The 19531-nt window shown below is 38.6% G+C and overlaps 1 protein-coding gene across 11 annotated transcripts in view; it reads left to right on the forward strand.

The window, feature by feature from the left end:
- NRG1 (neuregulin 1) overlaps positions 1-19531 on the forward strand; it is a 226083-nt gene that overhangs the window by 186137 nt on the left and 20415 nt on the right. For 7 of the 11 annotated variants that reach the window (XM_059384420.1, XM_059384422.1, XM_059384425.1 and 4 more), the window contains 2 exons: positions 2909-3038; positions 16310-16368. In XM_059384420.1, coding sequence (XP_059240403.1) covers positions 2909-3038; positions 16310-16368 — 189 coding nt within the window. Of the gene's footprint in view, positions 1-2908; positions 3039-15630; positions 15699-16309; positions 16369-19531 lie in introns of all 11 variants that reach the window. The other 4 variants (XM_059384421.1, XM_059384426.1, XM_059384418.1 and 1 more) reach the window with 1 other exon arrangement.

A 19531-nucleotide genomic window follows, 5' to 3' on the forward strand; every position in this document is an offset into this window, starting at 1 on the left:
ATAGCATGAAAAGGATCATCGTTTCAGGGGGAGATATTTTTAAAAGCCAAAAAAAAGGAAGGATTATTTCCTTTCTTTTTAATTTTTTATTTAAATTCAATTTGGTTAACATACACTGTACTATGAGTTTCAGGGGTAGACTTTAGTGATTCATCAGTTGCGTCTAATACTCAGTGCTCATCACATCACATGCCCCCCCTTAAGGCCCATCATCCAGTGACCCCATCCCCCCACCCACGTCCCTCCCACAACCCTCGTTTGTTCCCTAGAGTTAGAGAGTCTCTTATGGTTTGCCTTCCTCTCTGTTTTCATCTTGTTTTATTTTTCCTTCCAAGGGGCTGGGGGCATTATTTCCAGTTTCAGCACACAGTTATCAATCTCACTTATCTTAAAGTCCAAGGAATAGATATGATGTATCTGTCTGTTGCTTCTATCACTGTGAATCTTTATTGTTAGTTTTATAATGTGTATGGAGTGTCTGCTCTTGGGAATGGGGGTTTCATTGTTTTTAGGAAAAGCCTCAGGATTTGTTCTGGAAGAGCCTGGTGCAATGTCTGCTGCTCGGCTTGGGTGAAGGGTAATCCTTGGCAACCTGTCAGGGATTCCGAGACCACTGGGGTCTGCTGGAGGACCAGAGTTTTTCTGGGGGAATGACTGGTGACAGCGCATAGCAGGTGGTCCGCTCTGCACGGACACCTGGGGCAGCAAGGGAACCTGGCCCAATTCCTCATTCCACAGTATCCTGTCAGCACTTAAGAGTCTTAAGCACAAAACTTTTAACATTTAAGGCAGATTTCCTCCTCATAATCTTTTAAAAGCAATTACTGTGGATGGAAATATTAATACACAGCACCCAAGTTTTTCACATGAAGATCTAATACTGGATTCAAATGACAGGTCATGGGGTGGCTAGAAATGTCTACTCCATGATTTTATGAAACGAAATGATGCCGATTACATTGCGCTCTACCAGACAAAGAGGTGAGAGTGTACCGATAAGACAATGTGAACTCACCTCTCTTCCTCCTCTCCTTAAGTTCATTTGCTTTGGTTTGTAGATCTCTGAAGGATACCTTGAAATACATTTTGAAAGGACTTTTCTTTGGAGTAATAAAAAAATCAACCTAGTTCTCCATTATTCATAATAATGATTCAAGAGTAACGTGCAACCTTGAAATCCTCAGATTTCCATCGTCAAGATTCTTTTCTGATTAACTAAGTTCCTTCCCTACTTGCCTAGTAATCACACCTGCCACTGCTCATTGAGTGCCAGGCTTGTGCCAGTTCCCTTACCTAGATTATGTCTGATCCCTACAAAAATCCTGCAGGAGTACCATTACCATTGTTTTCAAGATGGGAAAATTGCATTCTGGGTGGCTAAGTGATGTGCTCAAAGACCCAAAGCTAGTAGAAGTTGGGATTCCAACCAGACCTGTCTCCAGAGTGCAACTCAGTCTGATTCGTCTTTGCCGTTACCCCTGAAAGCCATGCTGAGAGTCATGAATGGCCCCAAAACATGCCCTAGATGGGAGAATGCCAGGCAAGAAAGGCCTTACGTAATTCGGAAACTGAGTAATCACACCCTGAGTATTTCTGTCGAAACCGGAATTGGAGAAGCCAAAAGTGAAACAGAACAAAATGGGGACTTAAGAAGGAAATGAAGAAGAAAAGCCAAAGAAAATGGGGGAAAAAAAAATACACGAGAGGTCAAATAAAAGTAAAAATTGAGAAGAAAGTCCAGGAATTAAAAATCCCTAAGAATGAGTCCGTAGCCAAGGAATAGTTTTCATCTAAAGATACATGTATATTTTTTTTCTTTTTCATGAAAAAGTCCATGGGATTTTTGTGGGCTTACCATAATGCTTTTGCTTCTCATCCTGATAGTATTGGTCATGAACATGATGTAAGTTAGACGTTTTGGGTTGAGACTGAGCACTGCTTACAGTGTTTGCAAGGGTGCAAGCCAGGAGAAGTTCGGGTATGAAGTGCCCTTGAGTCTCAGGACCGAATGCTTTGGCTTTATTTAATCCGTGTGCCTGATGGTGGAACCGTCTTTTCAATTTGCTCTCACATACCTGAGGTTTGACGAGTGGATATCAAGCTTATTGTAGTTGTAAACCAAAATTAAGATCAGTGTCTCCTCCTAATTCAAAATGGATGAATTCTGTCATGCTGTTCTACTTTTGCAACAGTTATTAGACTCTTTCCATTTCCTCAAAAGTATGGTGGCAGTCAAACATTCAACAGTGTTCTTTGCAGTAGAATAGAAATTTTGAATAGAATGACTCCTATTCTGTATGTTAATATATATTCAACTGATATATATTTTTTTATTAGGAACAAATAAGCCACTCCGTGTTCTTCTTTGCCATATATATAGATATAGATACAGATATAGATACAGATATCTGTATCTCTCTCTCTATATATGGATATCTATATAATATATATAGATCTAAAAACTGTAAGGTCAAATATACACATAAAACGTAATTTCCAAAATAAGTCGTTGCCATTCAAAAGTGACATTAAACTCGAATTGCACTGACATGACTTTATATCATTATATTTGAGCCTTCCTGAAAAATTGATTTTACTTACTGGCCATAGGTCTTCTCTTTTCCAACTTCCTTAGAAGATAAAATACTGGTTATAAAAAATGTTGAGCCTTTTTCCTATTTCATTCTAATTAAAGTAACTAACTATGCTTACCCTTTGATAATTTTATTCCATTTAATTACACCCAGAAAGTACTTCACTTGTTTGCTGTTGTTTATTAAACCTGAAAGTGTAGCGAAGTCTGCTGCACCTTCTGTGAACTCTTGCTTTGAAGAGGATGTACAAGTAAAGGCTGTTGCGAAGAGGGAAAGACACATGTAAACCTTCCCCTTCTTTATCTTCTATCCAGCTACGTCAACATCTACAACCGGGACAAGCCATCTTGTAAAGTGTGCAGAGAAGGAGAAAACTTTCTGTGTGAATGGAGGCGAGTGCTTCATGGTGAAAGACCTTTCAAACCCCTCAAGATACTTGTGCAAGTAAGAAAAGAAATCCTCTGTGTGGCTTATGTCCGTTACCGCTTCTTTCAGATGACTCCACGTCTCATGATGTCTTGTTGCTTCTTTGCCCGATTTTGTTGCATCCTGTTGAATAATGCTGTTTTATTTGTAGAGTGTTTTTGAAAAGTTCACACCATTTGTCATCTCCTTTGTTACATCCGGAACTGTTTTTTTGCTTTTTTCAGTTTTCTTTGTGCCTTTATATTTATAAAGTTGCTTTCCCCGTGGTTTTCCTCACTGGTACCTAGAAGAGATGTGCAAATATCATAGAGGCCTAGAACTTACAAAACCTCCTTCTCCGTGCAGCGTATGAATGAGGTTGTAAGATTATGTGCCTTTTTACCCCAGTGACCATCTCCAAAATGAAGAGCTAAAAGCAGCAGAAGGGCAGAAGGTTCTTTACCTATGCATCCGTTACACTTGGCATTAGCTTATTGGTTTACAGCTATTCTAAAAATGGAACTTAGGTTGATCTCACTAATAGGGGGGAAAAAAAACAGCAAACCTAAATTGCGTGTTTGGAAATGCTTTTAGTGTGTGGACCGTCATTGCGTGTAGAAGGCAAGAGTGTTCTTTCCTGCACTACCGTTGTTTGAGATATATTTAGACTGGAGCTCTTTCCAGTGACCTGAAGGAGTTGATGCACCATTAGGAAGGATCACAGTCATTCTTTCTTAACAGGCCGAACGAAACAATGATATTACCACTACATTCAGTATTTAAGCCTTGCAGTTAAAATTAGGTCTTATTAAAACCACGTGTTTATTGTGGCATGCCCTTTAAGGCTTCTCTTCATACTCAAGCTGTGAGTGGGACATGAACGCATATAATGTGACGTGGTTAAAAAAAAAAAAAAAAAAGTCTGACGTCTCACTGAAATGGTGAAAAACACCTATTTATTTTGCGGTTGCCCGATGGCTATGTCTCATTGTTCTAAAGTAGCTGTGATTATCATAAAGGAGGGAAAAAAACATGGCGTCAGAAAAACCACCTCCTACTCCAGAACATGAGCTTGTGGTTTACCTGGGGACAAGGAAAGGCAAGTTTGTCAGAGACAGAACTTGGCTAACAGAGCAAATAGCAAAATGGGGGGGGAGGGAGGGCACAAGAAATGAGAAGGCCATCTCCCCTTTACATCATATAAGTAGTATACAAAATTGATGTGCCAATTCTAAGAAAACCTTTTATTTTTTTTATAAGTGACAAGGGACATCATTAAAGTAGTATGTTTTAAATCATAACATCAAACAAAAAGTACCATTTTGGAGAGAATGTTTTGCCACGCCCTGTGCTGTTCTAGACGAGGGCTCTCTGTAAGGAGTCTTGTGGGACCTCAGGTACTAAGTACTCATGAAAAAGTACCTCCTGCAACCACTTTTTTGCCCTCAAAAGCATTTTTTAAAGCTCTTTTTATAAAAGAGCAGATGCAGTTCTAAGAGAAGACAAGTTTTGGTAGCTGGGTAGCTGATTCTATCAATGAAGACAGCCAACTTAACAAGAATCACAGGAATAGACATCTAATCTGTTACTAAACATCTCTTTCATAGAGATAGGTTATAGCCTTAAACCAAGATAAAACTCACAGGTAAAGGGCCTTTTCAAAATTTCAAAGCAAGATGAAAATGAAAGAGCATGTAGAAAATTATTTCTTCCGGGTCCAGATTATTTCCTGTGACAATGAGTATTTATTGGTTTAACAGTAATCCTAGAGATTCACTTTTTGATCACAGGTATATCAAAATTGACATATCTATAGTAAAGAATAGAAGTTGGTCAGTTTTGGTCTTTGGTTCTGCCAGCTTGCTGTGAACACAATACAAACAAACACGGCACTCCCCCATATTTATCATATTGAACTGGGATGAAGAAATTTTATAATCTCTTCCAAGGTTTACTCTGATCAAAATAGAAACAAACAAAAGCTGAGAATTATAATCTGTACATTAGAAGGCTCATTTATCACATGGGGGAAATTTTGTTATTCTGTCCTAATCTTGGGCAAACCACCTAATTATGTTTTAATAAATCTCTTCGGGAAAAAAAATGAAATTATAGGTCCATAAATTCTCCTCTTTTTTAAACAACGGCACCCAGATTATCTATGTCTCATGCGATTACTTCTTGACAAAAGCATCTGAGACTACTATATTTTAATTATAGTAATGAAACACGATCATTTTTCATCATAGCCTTTGCAAAGATTTACAAGCTGCATGAGTGCATATGATAGTTTCTGAATACCTCTAAGGAACCAGTGCAGTGATTTTCCACATATTAATTTCAGCTATATTCTGCAGCCCTCCCACGTCCTACACAAAACATGCAATCACATAAGTGCTGTTCATTTGTTCCATTTTGGTATTGTGCCAACAGCTGTAATTTTTTTCACCCTCCAGTTTTTCATTAAATTTTAAGCCCAATCCAGAAAAAAATACTTGCTATATTTTTAATCTTGAAGTGAAATGTGGGTTATTCATCTAATAAATATTAAAGCAGCAAACCATGAATGAACACTTTTAGCTCTCAAACTAATTGTCTAGTGGGTTATGCTTGTCTTCCACTTCTCAGCAAATTGACATCATAATTTTATTGGGTTGGGTTGGTGGGGTTTTTTGTGTTGTTTGTTTTTGGGTTTTTTGGTAATTATAATCTCTCAGAAAAGTTTTAAAAAACTTATCACTGGATCTTATTAGAAAATCTTGGATACCTATGATTTTGATGACTGTTTTATTTACCCTTTTGGACCATGTCTTTATTGAAGCATCAAAGAAGGCCAGAACCTTGAGGGAAGAATTAAAATATATTTAACATCCAGAATATTTCAGGCCTTTTTTATTGAATGAAAGTGGTTTTTTTTTTTAAATCCTTGTATTAAAAACATCTTTAACATTAAAAAAAAAATCACTACTCAGAATTAAAACAAATAATAGACCATGTCTTTTGATGGTATACTGTTCATTGGACCACATGAATAGAGACAGAAAACATTAAAAAAATGCTGCATTGGCTCATCATGGTCCTGTTACAAAGCCAGTTCATAGTTTCCATATGGTCCATCTGTAAAAGCAGAACATTTTGCTGAAGCATGAGCTACATCGTTCAAAATCAGCTTTATCCCATGACTCAGAAACACCACAAGCATGAAAGTTTCCAAGTCTCTGTGGTCACTAATCCACTGTTGTCTTCTTGGGCGTTGAAGCAGAAGACTGTACAGCAGATCTCTTTTGTCTCTCCACTTAGAACAAGGTGTTCCAAATGGATTAACCGAGTAACAGTTAAACACTTCTCTGAGGAGAGGTTTGCTGGTTATTTGGGACATCCGCCTGGGGACTGTATGGGAATTTCAGCAGTGGTTCTCATCTTTTATATTACTCTTCTCTCCATAGTAATTTAAATTCATCCTGGGGAAAAAGTAGTCACTATTGCAGACCACATAAAGACAGGAGGACAGTCATTCCATCGTTCACCATTTGATGCCCTGTGTGATCGCATGATTCAAAGAAACAAGACAATTTGAAATAATGTCCAGATTTCCCTTTTTGCTTTTCCCCTTGTTCTTGTATATCAATTCTTCTGAATAGTTTCAGTAGAGAACTATTTTGGAAGATGTTGATGTGATTTTTTTTTAAAGATTTTATTTATTTATTTGACAGAGATCACAAGTAGGCAGAGAGGCAGGCAGAGAGAGGGGGGGAGGCAGGCTCCTTGGCAAGCAGCGAGTCCAACATGGGGCTCAATCCCAGGACCCTGGGATCATGACCTGAGCCGAAGGCAGAGGCTTTAACCCACTGAGCCACCCAGGTGCCCCGATGTGATTTTTTTTTTTATTATTTTTTTTTAATCTAAAAATGATTTTATACCAGACCATATTTATAAACCCATTATGTTGTCCCATGGACAGATGTGGCTTTCCCGTGAGGGGATTAGAGTCTTAACCACCAATTTTGGTGACTAGTCTTGAGCCCTTTCACTTAGCTCTCTGGATGATGTCTTGATGCACAGCATAGAGTTAATATGTTCTCCAAATTTCTTCCCAGGGAGTCCATGAAATTAAATGAATTCATTTCTGCTAAAGTATTTCTAACTCTGGGAAGCAAGATTTTTTTTCCTTATAATAAAAAGTAAATGGTAGTATTACATTTTCTCTGTAGACGTTAGATAAATCCATACACCTGTCTTAACAGACTATGGTAGCATGTTTAAAAAAAAAAACTATTTCTTCATTTTACTTATCATTAACAGTTTTACTTGGTTTGGTAGGGCTGCCAGGTAGGTACCTTTATAACTTTGCATTTGACAAATCATTTCATATCTCTGACCATTATCTTCCTTATAAGCAAAAATAAAAAACAGAAACAAACACAAAACTTGGGAAGATGGGAGTTGCCTTTAAACGTGAGCTTATGATTTTATATCATTTTTATGAAGCTGTGTAGTATATATAAGGGCCTATAAAAATACACATAACTGGAGGAGATAAAGGCACAACAAATATGTTATAATAAACTCAATAAATGAAACTGTAAACATTTGTTTATAGAACAACTATTTCTTTTTTTTTTTTTTAAGATTTTATTTATTTATTTGACAGGCAGCGATCGCAAGTACGTGGAGAGGCAGGCAGAGAGAGAGGAGGAAGCAGGCTCTCTGCTGAGCAGAGAGCCCGATGCGGGGCTCGATCCCAGGACCCTGGGATCATGACCCAAGCCAAAGGCAGAGGCTTTAACTCACTGAGCCACCCAGGCGCCCCTAGAACAACTATTTCTATGTCAGGCATTTTTTAAAACACAGAGAAAATGGAAGGCATGGTCTCTGGTCCCTGGGAAGTTAGTGTGTTTAGAAAAATGAAGTAGCTAAAATAGTAAACCAATTAGAAAGATTATATCCCAAGGGGTGCAAGGCTGATTATTATGGTAATGAAAATTAAAAGAAGGAAAAGAAAAGACGGGAATGACTTGAAGAAGATTCTGTAAACATAGCTATCACTTACGGAGGCTTTTCCATATACCAGGCATGCACTGAGGCTACAACAAGCTTTTCTGCAAGACGCAGTAACTTGCATAGCTAGACCAGCAACTGTATTCTGGGACGCAGAACAGACACAAAAACAAAACAAAAGAAACCAACTTAGACACAAGGACCAATGTATGAGCTCCAAAGGCCAGGCAGATGACCTTGGACACGGTGGGAGCTAGTAGGGAGTATTCGTAACTTCTGGAGCAGGAGACTGACACAATAAACATGGAGCAGAGGTTTAGGGAAGACAGACTTCCATACAGGCCAGAGAAATTTAGGAACGAGATAAAGTGGGGCGAGAAAATCAGAGACACTAGCTAAGGTTAAAGTTTTATAAAACCCTGGCATAAAAATGACAATGATGATATTTATAACACTTTTTAATAGCTGGATTAGCACAATTAAACAAGGGGATGATGGCTCAAATTCCTGGTTGTGCCCTGTGGCCTCATTACCATGGCTGTAGAGGGAGAAATTTGGAATAGATCAAAGGAATATATATATATATATATATATATATATATATATATATATATTCCTTTTTTTTTTTTAAGATTTTATTTATTTATTTGAGAGAGAGACAGTGAGAGAGAGCATGAGCAAGGAGAAAGTCAGAGGGAGAAGCAGACTCCCCGTGGAGCTGGGAGCCCTATGCGGGACTCGATCCCGGGACTCCAGGATCATGACCTGAGCCGAAGGCAGTCGTCCAACCAACTGAGTCACCCAGGGGTCCCTGTATTCCTTTTTTATATATATATATGGCCCTATATATGTATATTTTTTATATATATATATATTATATATATATATTATATATATATATAATATATATAAAAAATAGTAACTACTTTTTCCCAGGACAAATTTAAATTACCATGGAGAGAATATATATATATATATATATATATATATAGAGAGAGAGAGAGAGAGAGTCAGAGCCTCAAGTCCATAAAAAGACTGCTGTTACTCTTACTCCCGCCCTGAAAGAGTTCATTCTTCCCAATGGGTGTGACACTTGCCTGTAGCACTTCTCTGTTCTTCAAAGTTGTAACGTTTAACTGATGGAGAAGCATTCGTGAGGCAGAGTGGGCGCGACTCTGGAGGCTTAGATGTACTCCCGAGAGGACCACATCTTCTCTTCCTTCCTTGTCTCTCCTGCGTTGAGACTCCTGCCTTGTGCTTACTAGGTCATTATTAACTCATTGTGACTTTCACTAAGGCATCTTGAAGGAAATTCTCTTGTTTTTATTTCTAACAATTTCAGTGAACTTTTGCCTAAAATCAGGTGCACGGATGAGGTGATCTTAAGAGTTCGCTTCCTTGTTTCTCCTAAAATCAGCTAGGCGGCCACATATTTATGAATCTCCTTCTATGAGGCAGGCTGTTTGCTCGCACTTAACCTCAATACTGAACAAAAGCCATGCTGGGCTCTGCCCTCATGGAGTGTGCAGGCTATGGAGAGTAGCAAACATATTTCAAGTAATTAATTTAGCTACAAATGGTGGTGTGCCGAGTGCTGTGATGGATGTTTAGGAAGGTAAGGAAATGTCTCCTGGGGGATCCCGACTAGTCAGAGGTGGTGTCTCTTGGCAAGGGGGGGTGGGGGGGAAGAATACACAGCCCTTGCCTTGAGAAGCCAATAGCTGATTTAAAACACAACACAACTTTGAAATGTTCCTATTGGATTATTTCAGTAAAAAGCGAACATTTAGCTGTTTCGCCATAAAACAAGGCTGGCGGAGTAGATAGAACTGTCAAGTTCTGAGTCTCTGGACTATTGGACGTGACGGGGGAGGAGGACATCCTCCAGGGAGGAAGGCCAGACCACAAAGCAGCACTCAGTATGTCCTCGAGTCCCAGTGACATGGAGATGTATGGGATGCAGAGTGATCCCATATCTGATGAAACTGTTTGAACCCAGACTCACCGAGATACATCATGTCGAGTAAACAATGGCTAGAGCTTGAGTCTACAGATGAGCATTTCAGAACAAGCTGTACAAACAGAGCTCTGGGAAGGGCACCAAGGTTCAGACAGGACGGGCTAATTCATAAACACTGCCACCCTCATTATTGGGGCTGTATGTCTTAGACATTACGAAACAACACCAGAGATCCAGGACAACTCAGATTTTTTGTTTTCCTCAATCTACGCATGAATCCAGCATGGCCAATCTATATACACCACGATCTCCTGGCTTGAGAACGAGTCCCCGGGTCATAATAAAAACAGGAAAAGTGGTGATGCGTGCTCGCTGAACAGTATCGGGGAGGTGTACAGGGTTGGATCTGAAGGAAATGTTACTGAAACATTTTATATTTAATATTTTCTTTAATGACATTGAAGAAGGCCTTCCCTTGAGGAAATAAATATCTTTTGCAGATGATGCCGTAAAGAACACTGAAACACAAATTAGAAAAGCATGTACAAACCTCAAGAAATTGCACTTAAAGGCAGATAACAGAATGAGGTTCATCGCGGGGGAAGCACAGACTAATAGTAACAATACATTTGGGAAAGAGGGATCTACAACGCAGATAGTCAAGCCATGAGTGGGCGAGGTCTAGCCAGAATGCTGCGCCGGGGAAGGGGGTGAGAAAATTCAGCACTTGCAATGCGATACTGTAGAAAAACAGACCATCACTATTTAAGCCAGTGTAGACACTGCCAACTCCAAGCTTACACAGAATGAGAGCAAAAGGCCCTCCCCATCTAACACTTAAACTCATTGAGATTCCTTAAGATGAATCTGTTGGCATTTCCATCAGTTGATATTTGTAAGCATTACACACCAAAGAAATTATCTCAGAGGTTATACAATATGAAGGAAATACCACAACTAGTATCAAGGTAGAGCGAAAACACAACAGGCACTTTTCTTTTTGAGGCAAGGTATTTTTTTTTTAACTCTCAGGATATCTCATTGTAGGATGATGACCAGGAGGGAGGAGGTGAGAGAGAAAGACCCTGTTTCCCTTTTCCTGCCCAATCTGGGAGGGCCTGATGAAAATTCATGAAACCAAGAAATAAAGGGTGTCTAAAGATGGTTTAAAAATGGACCATAAATTTATAAAACAGCTTATAAAATTAGCCAGTGGTAAATAACTAGAAGTTTCTTGGGGATCTATAGGTATCTGAATATGTCCAGCTGCTCCACCAATAAATGGGAAATCATATTCAATCCAAATATCAAAACTTTACCAAGCACTAAATCAATTCTCAAAATACATGCATGTATGATTGATTACACCTTAAGCATATCAGGACAGTCACCAAGTATTAAGGTTATTGTTAAAAAGTTTTTGTTTTATCAATACTATGTTCAAGGCTTGCTTACTAGATGGCACTACATTATCGAAGCCTAGGTAAACTGGCATTTCAGTAAAAAGATTTCATTTTGAAGGAATACCATTATTCAAGAGTTATAGGGTCTTTTCCAAATTCCAAACACAATGTTAAAGGTTTCTATTTAAGGGAGTGAGTCTGTGAGGGGGGCGTTGGGAGCTGCTATTAAAAATAATTATTTAGGAGTCAATAGAGGAGAGTCATCAGTCATCAACTATAAGAACAAAAGCCAGATGTTCAATATTGACCTGCACTTGGCAAATCAGTTGACTATATGAAAGTCTCTTTGATATAGTTCTTTTTTTTAGGCTTTTATTTATTTATTTGACAGACAGAGATCACAAGTAGGCAGAGAGACAGGCAGAGAGAGAGGGAAGCAGGCTCCCAGCTGAGCAGAGAAGCCGATTCGGGACTCGATCCCAGGACCCTGGGATCATGACCTGAGCAGAAGGCAGAGGCTCAACCCACTGAGCCACCCAGGCGCCCCTGATAACAGTTCTTTATTGGACACTGCATTCTGATACTATCTTAGGCTTGGTTTAACAAACATTTTATGAGAGGTTTTGACAAGGTAGGCACTGTTAAAATTAGAGATACAGAATGATTAAGATATGGCCACTGTCCTCACCACAGAGAATCCCAACCCAAACAGGCAAGGACAGCGAAAGAGATTGGGACAGGGTGCAGCACGGAGCACAAGAGGGAATCATCATTCAGGGTGTGGAAGCAGGAGATGGGGAAATGGAGGTCAGGCAGGGTCAGTTGGAAGAGGTGATACTTAAGTTCAGACAAAACTGTGGATTTTCATCTCCTTAAGCTCAAGTGTGGAATAAAAATTGTCATTTTAAGAGCAAATACTAAAACAAAAAAATAAAAATAATATTCATCTTCTACTCTGATCAATGAAACAAATGGTTTCGGGTAGATACATTTATTTGTACATATTTGAGGCTACGATAGAGGCTTGATTATTATTCAGACAGATTCTTCTAAGAAATAAAATTCTTGGAATTTGCCCGGACTCGTGCCAAAGCATATTGTTCACAATCAGATTAAATTTACCATACTCTTATGTCCAAAGAGAGTGATCCGTCAGATGCGTCATGTAGAATGCTAATTTAGAAATATGTCAGAAGCCAGTCTTTCAGAAGGAATTCCGCAGAAGTTAATCAGAGCTTAGAGATCAGACGAGCTTCCATTTCCATCTGCTTTCTCTTACACGTGGCTGCAGACCGCAGGTTGCTTACAAAGAAACTCAGTCTATGCTTCTATCATTTTGATTTGGCAACAACTCCAGATGCCCCCAAGAAGCACTGGGTGTGGTGCATAAACCATGAATTTAGGAACAATGAAAAAAAATTTTTTTTAAAGTTCCATAATGACTGTTGCTGGACATTGGAATTGCTTTAGGAATGGGTATTTGCAATTCATTTTCCCTTCATGAAGGTCTTAAAAATCCATCCTATCAAAATTGTTTTTTAAAAGTCCTGGAGTCCTCTCCCACGCGTAGCACATTCCGAAGAAAGGCCGTCAGCGTGTTAGGATGAGCATTGATTCCTGGAACCTTGGTGGTGAAAGGAGCCTTTGATAAATCAGTTAAGTCCCTTCATCTTATCACTGAGGAACACTGAGGCCTGATGAAGTCAAAGGGATTGCCCGCGACCAAGCAGCAAGATAGTTAACTGTGGTGACAGGATAGAAGGAACCCCGTCTCCATCTTCCAAGGTCAGGGTCCCTGACACCTTGAACTTGAAGGTACATACAGATCTCTTAGGAATCTTATTAAAATGCATATTCTTATTCAGTAGTTATGAACAGGGGGCCCAAGATTCTGCATTTGTATTAATAAGATGCCAGGAGATGCTGACAATATTGGTCCATGAACCACACTTTGAATAATAATAAGGCTTTACCCTAAAAAAATTTATTGGAGTGAAGGCAAACATTTGCATAAGGATCGTTTCGGTTCAGATACGACTGGGATCAAAAAAGAGTCCAAAAAAGATTGGCAAACCTTCAGCAGGTCTGGTGTAACTATACCAAAGAGTCTATGTCATCTTATGATGGAGATAAACCACCATGCCATAATGCCAGTTTCCTAAGAAACGTCATTTTAGAAGTTCAGACTAATGAGAAAATTGTCTGGGTAAGATTTTTTGATCTGCTTCACCTAGTTGTTCTGTGCCTTCTCACCTCAAAACTGGCATCCAAGATGCATAAATGACAATTTTCTAATAAATGCATTCCTTAAGGGACTTACCATTCTTCAGCTATGTTAATTTCATGATCCTTGAATCAGTGCACTTCTTACCTCACTCAATGGTTCTTCCCCACATCGCCTGCCACACACACAGTGTTCACATGTCTTCTACCATGTTCATTGTATGGAACGAGTGGATTATTGTGTGATCATCATGAGAATTCTAATTTTTATCAAGAATGCAAACAGGTAAGATGAAATGGTCATTACGGAATATATCCTTAATTCTGGATTACCTCCTTACTGTAGGGTATGCCCAGGTGGATTTGTAGCCCTGGTTTAGAAACAAATACACAAACAAAACCCTGTATATTTCAGAAGTCATTATGTGAAATAAGTTCTATGGGAAACAGGTTTCCATGTATTTTTCTCATATATCTGTGAAGAAATTCTTACTGAAGCATGTCTAATGCCATCTGTATAAAAAATGGCCCGGCCTCACACACTACGATCTTATTTCTGGATTTCTCTAGGTAGATGTTCCTCTATTCACTGCTGCAAACATATTCTAACCAAAAATAACCAGTTTAATAATATAAAAATGTTTTCAAGGGTTGAAAAGAGCTATTTCAATACAAGATGTTTGTCGTTAAGTTTATTGATAATACACTAATAATCATAATGACACTTTATGTTTGCACAAGAACTCATGGGACTAAGACTCAAGAAGTGCTTGTATTTTATCTTATAGGCCATTCTTCTTGAAATAGGGGAAGTTAGATATACCAAATCACTTGGTAATTTTTTTTTGGCATTGAATGTAGTTTTAAGGGGAATGAAAAATATCACCCTTATACTTGTAATAATGAATAGTTTATTCACATTTCTTTGATGCCAAAAAAATAGTGTTTATTCTTATTTACTCTGGAGAAGACAGGGTCATGTGTAAATCACAAGGGGTGTGAGGTCACAGCTACATTTTATTAGGTGCTTTGCATGGTGGTTATGGTATAGCTCAACTATTAATAGTAATCACAGCTACAGGTGTCAGGCATCTATGAGTTCGCTTGCTAGGACCTTTTTGATGGTCCTGTTTACTAGAGCATGTTATTGGGTACAGTGACTCCAGTATGAAATGCTTTAGTTACTGGTATAACAGCAACAAAAAGAACACCTAGAAAGGACTTCCAAAGTTAGGCACATCCCCACATCACCACCTTATAAACGATGTGGGTGAAGGAATGTTGAGTAAAATGAAAATTTTTACACCATGGAAAGACAGTTTCACCTTAGATACAAAGTGACCTCTACAGTACGACTGGAGAAGAGTAACCATCTAAATTTTAAAAATGGATTTGCCCTTGATTTTGGATCCATGGGTGAAGAGAAATGTCTGCTAATCAATGATCTACCTCTTTCTGTTATGGGGTATTAAAAATGAGACCTAATTTGTAGTACCTTTAAGAAAGCAGGGAATATAGTTGTTCTTGTCCGTAATCACGAGAGTATGTAAGCGCTTGACTTCTATTGTAGGGGGATGATTGAACGAACATAAAAGTAGGCATGACTGTACAGAACTGAGTGTAAAGAGACAGAAACGCTCAGGATCATTTAAATAATAAAAGAGCATGGATGGAACCGTGGAAGTCCTTACCAAAACCAGCGTTTTAACAAGGTGTAGGAGTCCGTGCCCAGTGGCAAATAAGGAAATGCAAAAAAGGAAGGTGACTTAGTGGCCCAGGCCTTGCCGGCCCTGCTCGACTTTTCAGCCTCCCTCAAGTTCAATTTCAGTCAGCTGTCCTTAGGAAGACCGAAGCAAACCACAACCTAAATATGTGCCCCAGAGTTGTCATGAAACACGGTTTTTGAAAATGTGTTCTTTTCCTTTCCTTTATGTTGTTCAGTCACCAGGTCACTGTAGGAATCTCCATATTCCCTAGGAGGAAAATTGCCAGTCTGACAATTCAGTGTCTGTAGCGTTCTGTTGCTTATCACATTTTTGCCCTCTAGGTGCCAACCTGGATTCACTGGAGCAAGATGTACTGAGAATGTGCCCATGAAAGTCCAAAACCAAGAAAGTATGTTAAAATAATCTGAAATTTGCTCTCTCCCCCAAACTACAGCAACAATTACTACCACTTGGTGGTTTTACAGTTCAGTGGTAACTGATTCCTTTTGTCCTAACAATGGTTTAAGCACTCGGGGCGTAAACTCCTTCAGCACGAGCTCGTTTCACTCTCTCCCAGCGTGGACTCCAAAGACCATCGAGGTAAATGACAACCAACATGGCCAGCAAGGCTGGCAACCATGACAGGCAGGCAAAAAAAAAAAAAAAAAAAAAAAAAAAAAGTTTCCTTCCAACACCTTTGACCAAAGCCCTCAGATGGAAAACGGACTCAAAGAAAACCTCCGAGTTCATAGTAGGTGAGTCCCTTTGAAAGAAAACTGACCCTTAAGATGCTGCCATCTTTTCGCCCTACAGACCCGAGGACCGCAGTTTGTCCCAGTCTTGAGTCCTTTGGAGGAAATGCCAGAGTCTGGAAACCATGGTTAGGACAAAGACTCAGTTCCTGAGGGTGAACTCACCAAGTTCAGTCAAATGACACTGAAGGAGCTTCTTTCTAGCGTGTATTCACCTCTTCTCTTTTTCTCTGTTTTTTCTACCATTGTTTTTTGTTTCTTCTCTCAGGTGCCCAAATGAGTTTACTGGTGATCGCTGCCAAAACTACGTAATGGCCAGCTTCTACAGTACGTCCACTCCCTTTCTGTCTCTGCCTGAGTAGGAGCATGATCAGTCGGTGCCGCTTTCTTGTTGCTGCATCTCCCCTCAGATCTCACCTAGAACTAGATGCGTTTTACCAGGTCTAACCTTGACTTGCCTCTGCCTGTCGCATGAGAACATTAACACAAGCGATTGTATTACTTCCTCTGTTCGTCACTAGTTGGCTCTGAGATACTAATAGGTGTGTGAGGCTCCGGATGCTTCTGAAATTGAAACTGAATAATGTGATCCAAGACGATAGTCATTATCCCACAGTGCAATCACAATAAAGGCATTTAAAAGTCTCACTTTTATTGGTAAAATAAAATCATTCCGCTAAACAGTCCATCTTCTTTATAAAAAACGGCAATGTCCTGAAAAGGATGCTGCTAAGCTGTAATCAGTATGCACTTGAAATGATGGTAAGTTAACTTTGGCTCAGAATGTGTTATTTATAACAAATAAACATACTAAAAAGAGTTCAGATGTTTCTCTTCATTAACAGTTTGCATTTAGGTATTAAAAAAGGCACTGAGTAGGAAAATTACAAATAAACATGGCACAGCAAATGAGATAGCCTGGCTTCTCCTTATGTTGCTTAGGAAACAGGTGATTCAGGACTAGTTTAAACAATCATTTATGTTAGCATTCCTTTATGCTAGTGTCAGTGATAATTTTAGGAACAAACAGGTTTTGTAAAAATATTATTGACTTTGAAATATAGTACTTTACCTCTAGATAGATATTTTTAAATGCAGAACTGGGACATTTTTGATGGGTCTCAGTGGCTTCATGAGCTTTTGAACATTCCTAAATGACCCAATTCACATGTATGTAATTTGCATGGATAACTAAATTATGTAATTTGTCCTGCTGTTGTGAACTGGGCTATTGCTTTTCTTTCTGGAGCTTTTGGAAGGATTATATTTAAGGTGGAGTCCATGTAGTTATCCTTTGAGATCAGAGATCGACAATTCTTTTTTCCTGTGAAAGATCAGATAGTGAAGACTTCAGGTTTTGCAGGTGATAACATCACCCACACAAACCACTAATTCTGCCAGCTCAGCACAAAAGCCCCTGGAGACAGCGTGTGAACTGATGAGCATAGCTGTGCACTATTAAAACTTTATTTACACAACTAATGAATCGTTGAACATGGCATCAGAAACTAACTATGTACTATATAGTGGCTAAATTGAACTTAATAAAATAAAATAAAACTTCATTTACAAAAGGAGGCAGTGGGCTGGATTTATCAACCCCTGATTTGGATTGTCAGTTGCTGAACCTGAAAAATATTTCACATGGCTTATCGGTATAAAGTCATGTAACACAAGAAACACTGATATGAGCAAGTCATTGGGGGACCTTAAAAGAATCAGATTTCCCTTTACTTGCATGCATGCAAAGAATAAGATTCTGCTCCTCCTGTTAACACTCATGGAAGAATAAATTTCATGGAAAAATTAATTTCCTATACGAATGGGGAGATCACATCCATAATATTCAATCGTTTATTTAGAGAAGTGGTGCTTTCTGTGTATTTACATAGGCAGCATTCGAAGGCTATGTCCTAGGCACCTTTCTGTTTGGAAAAATTAGTAAATTGGCATTTGCTGAATTTTCAAACACAGTCTTCCCTTTATCCACAAGTCTTTAAATAATACACATTTAGTGGACAGGATTTTTCTCCCCATAGCTATAGATTAATCTTCTTAAAGGTAGGTAAGATGCAAAGTAAAAACAGAAGTAATAGAATTTTACTCATTATAGTAGAGCAATTCCTTTTAGAAATCAGTTTGTATTCAAGTACCACAGATTTAGCAGATTACGTGCCTGTGTAAGTAACAACAGCATCGTATTTTAGAATTTTGTGAAAATTCCGAACGTTTGTATTACACTTAAATTTTTGGTGTTATGTAGAGTTCTATTGTGCCCTGGAGGCTGTGTTAGGCCCCTATCTAGAGAAAAGCATTTTTTAAAAAATGAAGCTATTTCCCCAAATAATGATGCAGTTTAGGTCTGACAGTAGTAACCAGAGAAAATGTTTTCAACTTCTATTTTAGATCAATTTTTCCTAAGATATTTCCAAATAGCCACTATCCAGAGTGTGATTCCTTAAATAAATTCTTCAGTAAGCTTTCGATCGCACTGCTGGAAGATTATCCAGGAAGGCAGCGTTCCTATTTACTCAGAGGTAACAAAGATTGATAGGAAGCACATTTCTGAACAGAAGATGTAAATGGCCAGGCATCGATGCCAACCCAGAGCTAGAAATTCAAGAAACACCTTTCAGAAATTGCTTTCCAAAACTGTCTTGCCCAAAGTTAATTTCCTAACCCCAATGCCTTAAGTTCTCAACGCAATGCAATGCAAATCCCTATAGAGAAGGCAGGAAAATAAATTGTGCTGCTTTAAGAACTCTGTTCAAGTAGCAATGTCATGTGCATGATGAATAAAAAATGTCACCACAGTGGTAACGATTAAAAACTTAATTGTGTTCAGAATGTCTGAAACACATATATAAATTTTAAAAGAAAAGCTGCGGAGAGAAACATTTTTTTCCACTTTACCAAACTACATTTTCCAATCGAAGTATGGCATTCTAAAAAAGGTACACTTTTTAAAATGCTTATTAATGCATAACTTACATTATTAGGATTTGATGCCGTTTTTCTGGCCAGAGTATCCTGTGGGCATTTATCGATTTGTAAAAACGGGTTTAAAGTACGAAAGGAAAGAACAAATATATATTTTATAGGGCTTTCTTGAAGGCAGCCATTTGCCTCGAAATAAAACATATTTGGAATACTTTGTAAGAAAATGTTGTCAAGGTTAGTCAGCTTCAAATTTGACCTATCTTGACACAGAATTCCTTCTTTAAAGGACTGTGTTCATCACTGTGGGGTATGTTGGGGGGGAGTACCGACAGTTCATAACAGATTTATAGACTTATTGGACAGAATAAAAAAGCATTCACAGCTTTAGTAGAGGTAGTATGGGGCAAGTATGCATAACTAAAATATAATAGGAAGTAGTTATCAAATAGCCCAAATTACAGAATATTCTTAAAGACTACAATTTTAGAACTTTCAAGCGTATTGTTGGAATGAGTAAACCAAACAGATATCCTTGAACGTAATTTTGAAT

Source organism: Mustela nigripes, chromosome 18 (genome assembly GCF_022355385.1).
Source record: "Mustela nigripes isolate SB6536 chromosome 18, MUSNIG.SB6536, whole genome shotgun sequence".
NCBI classification, from domain to species: Eukaryota; Metazoa; Chordata; class Mammalia; order Carnivora; family Mustelidae; genus Mustela; species Mustela nigripes.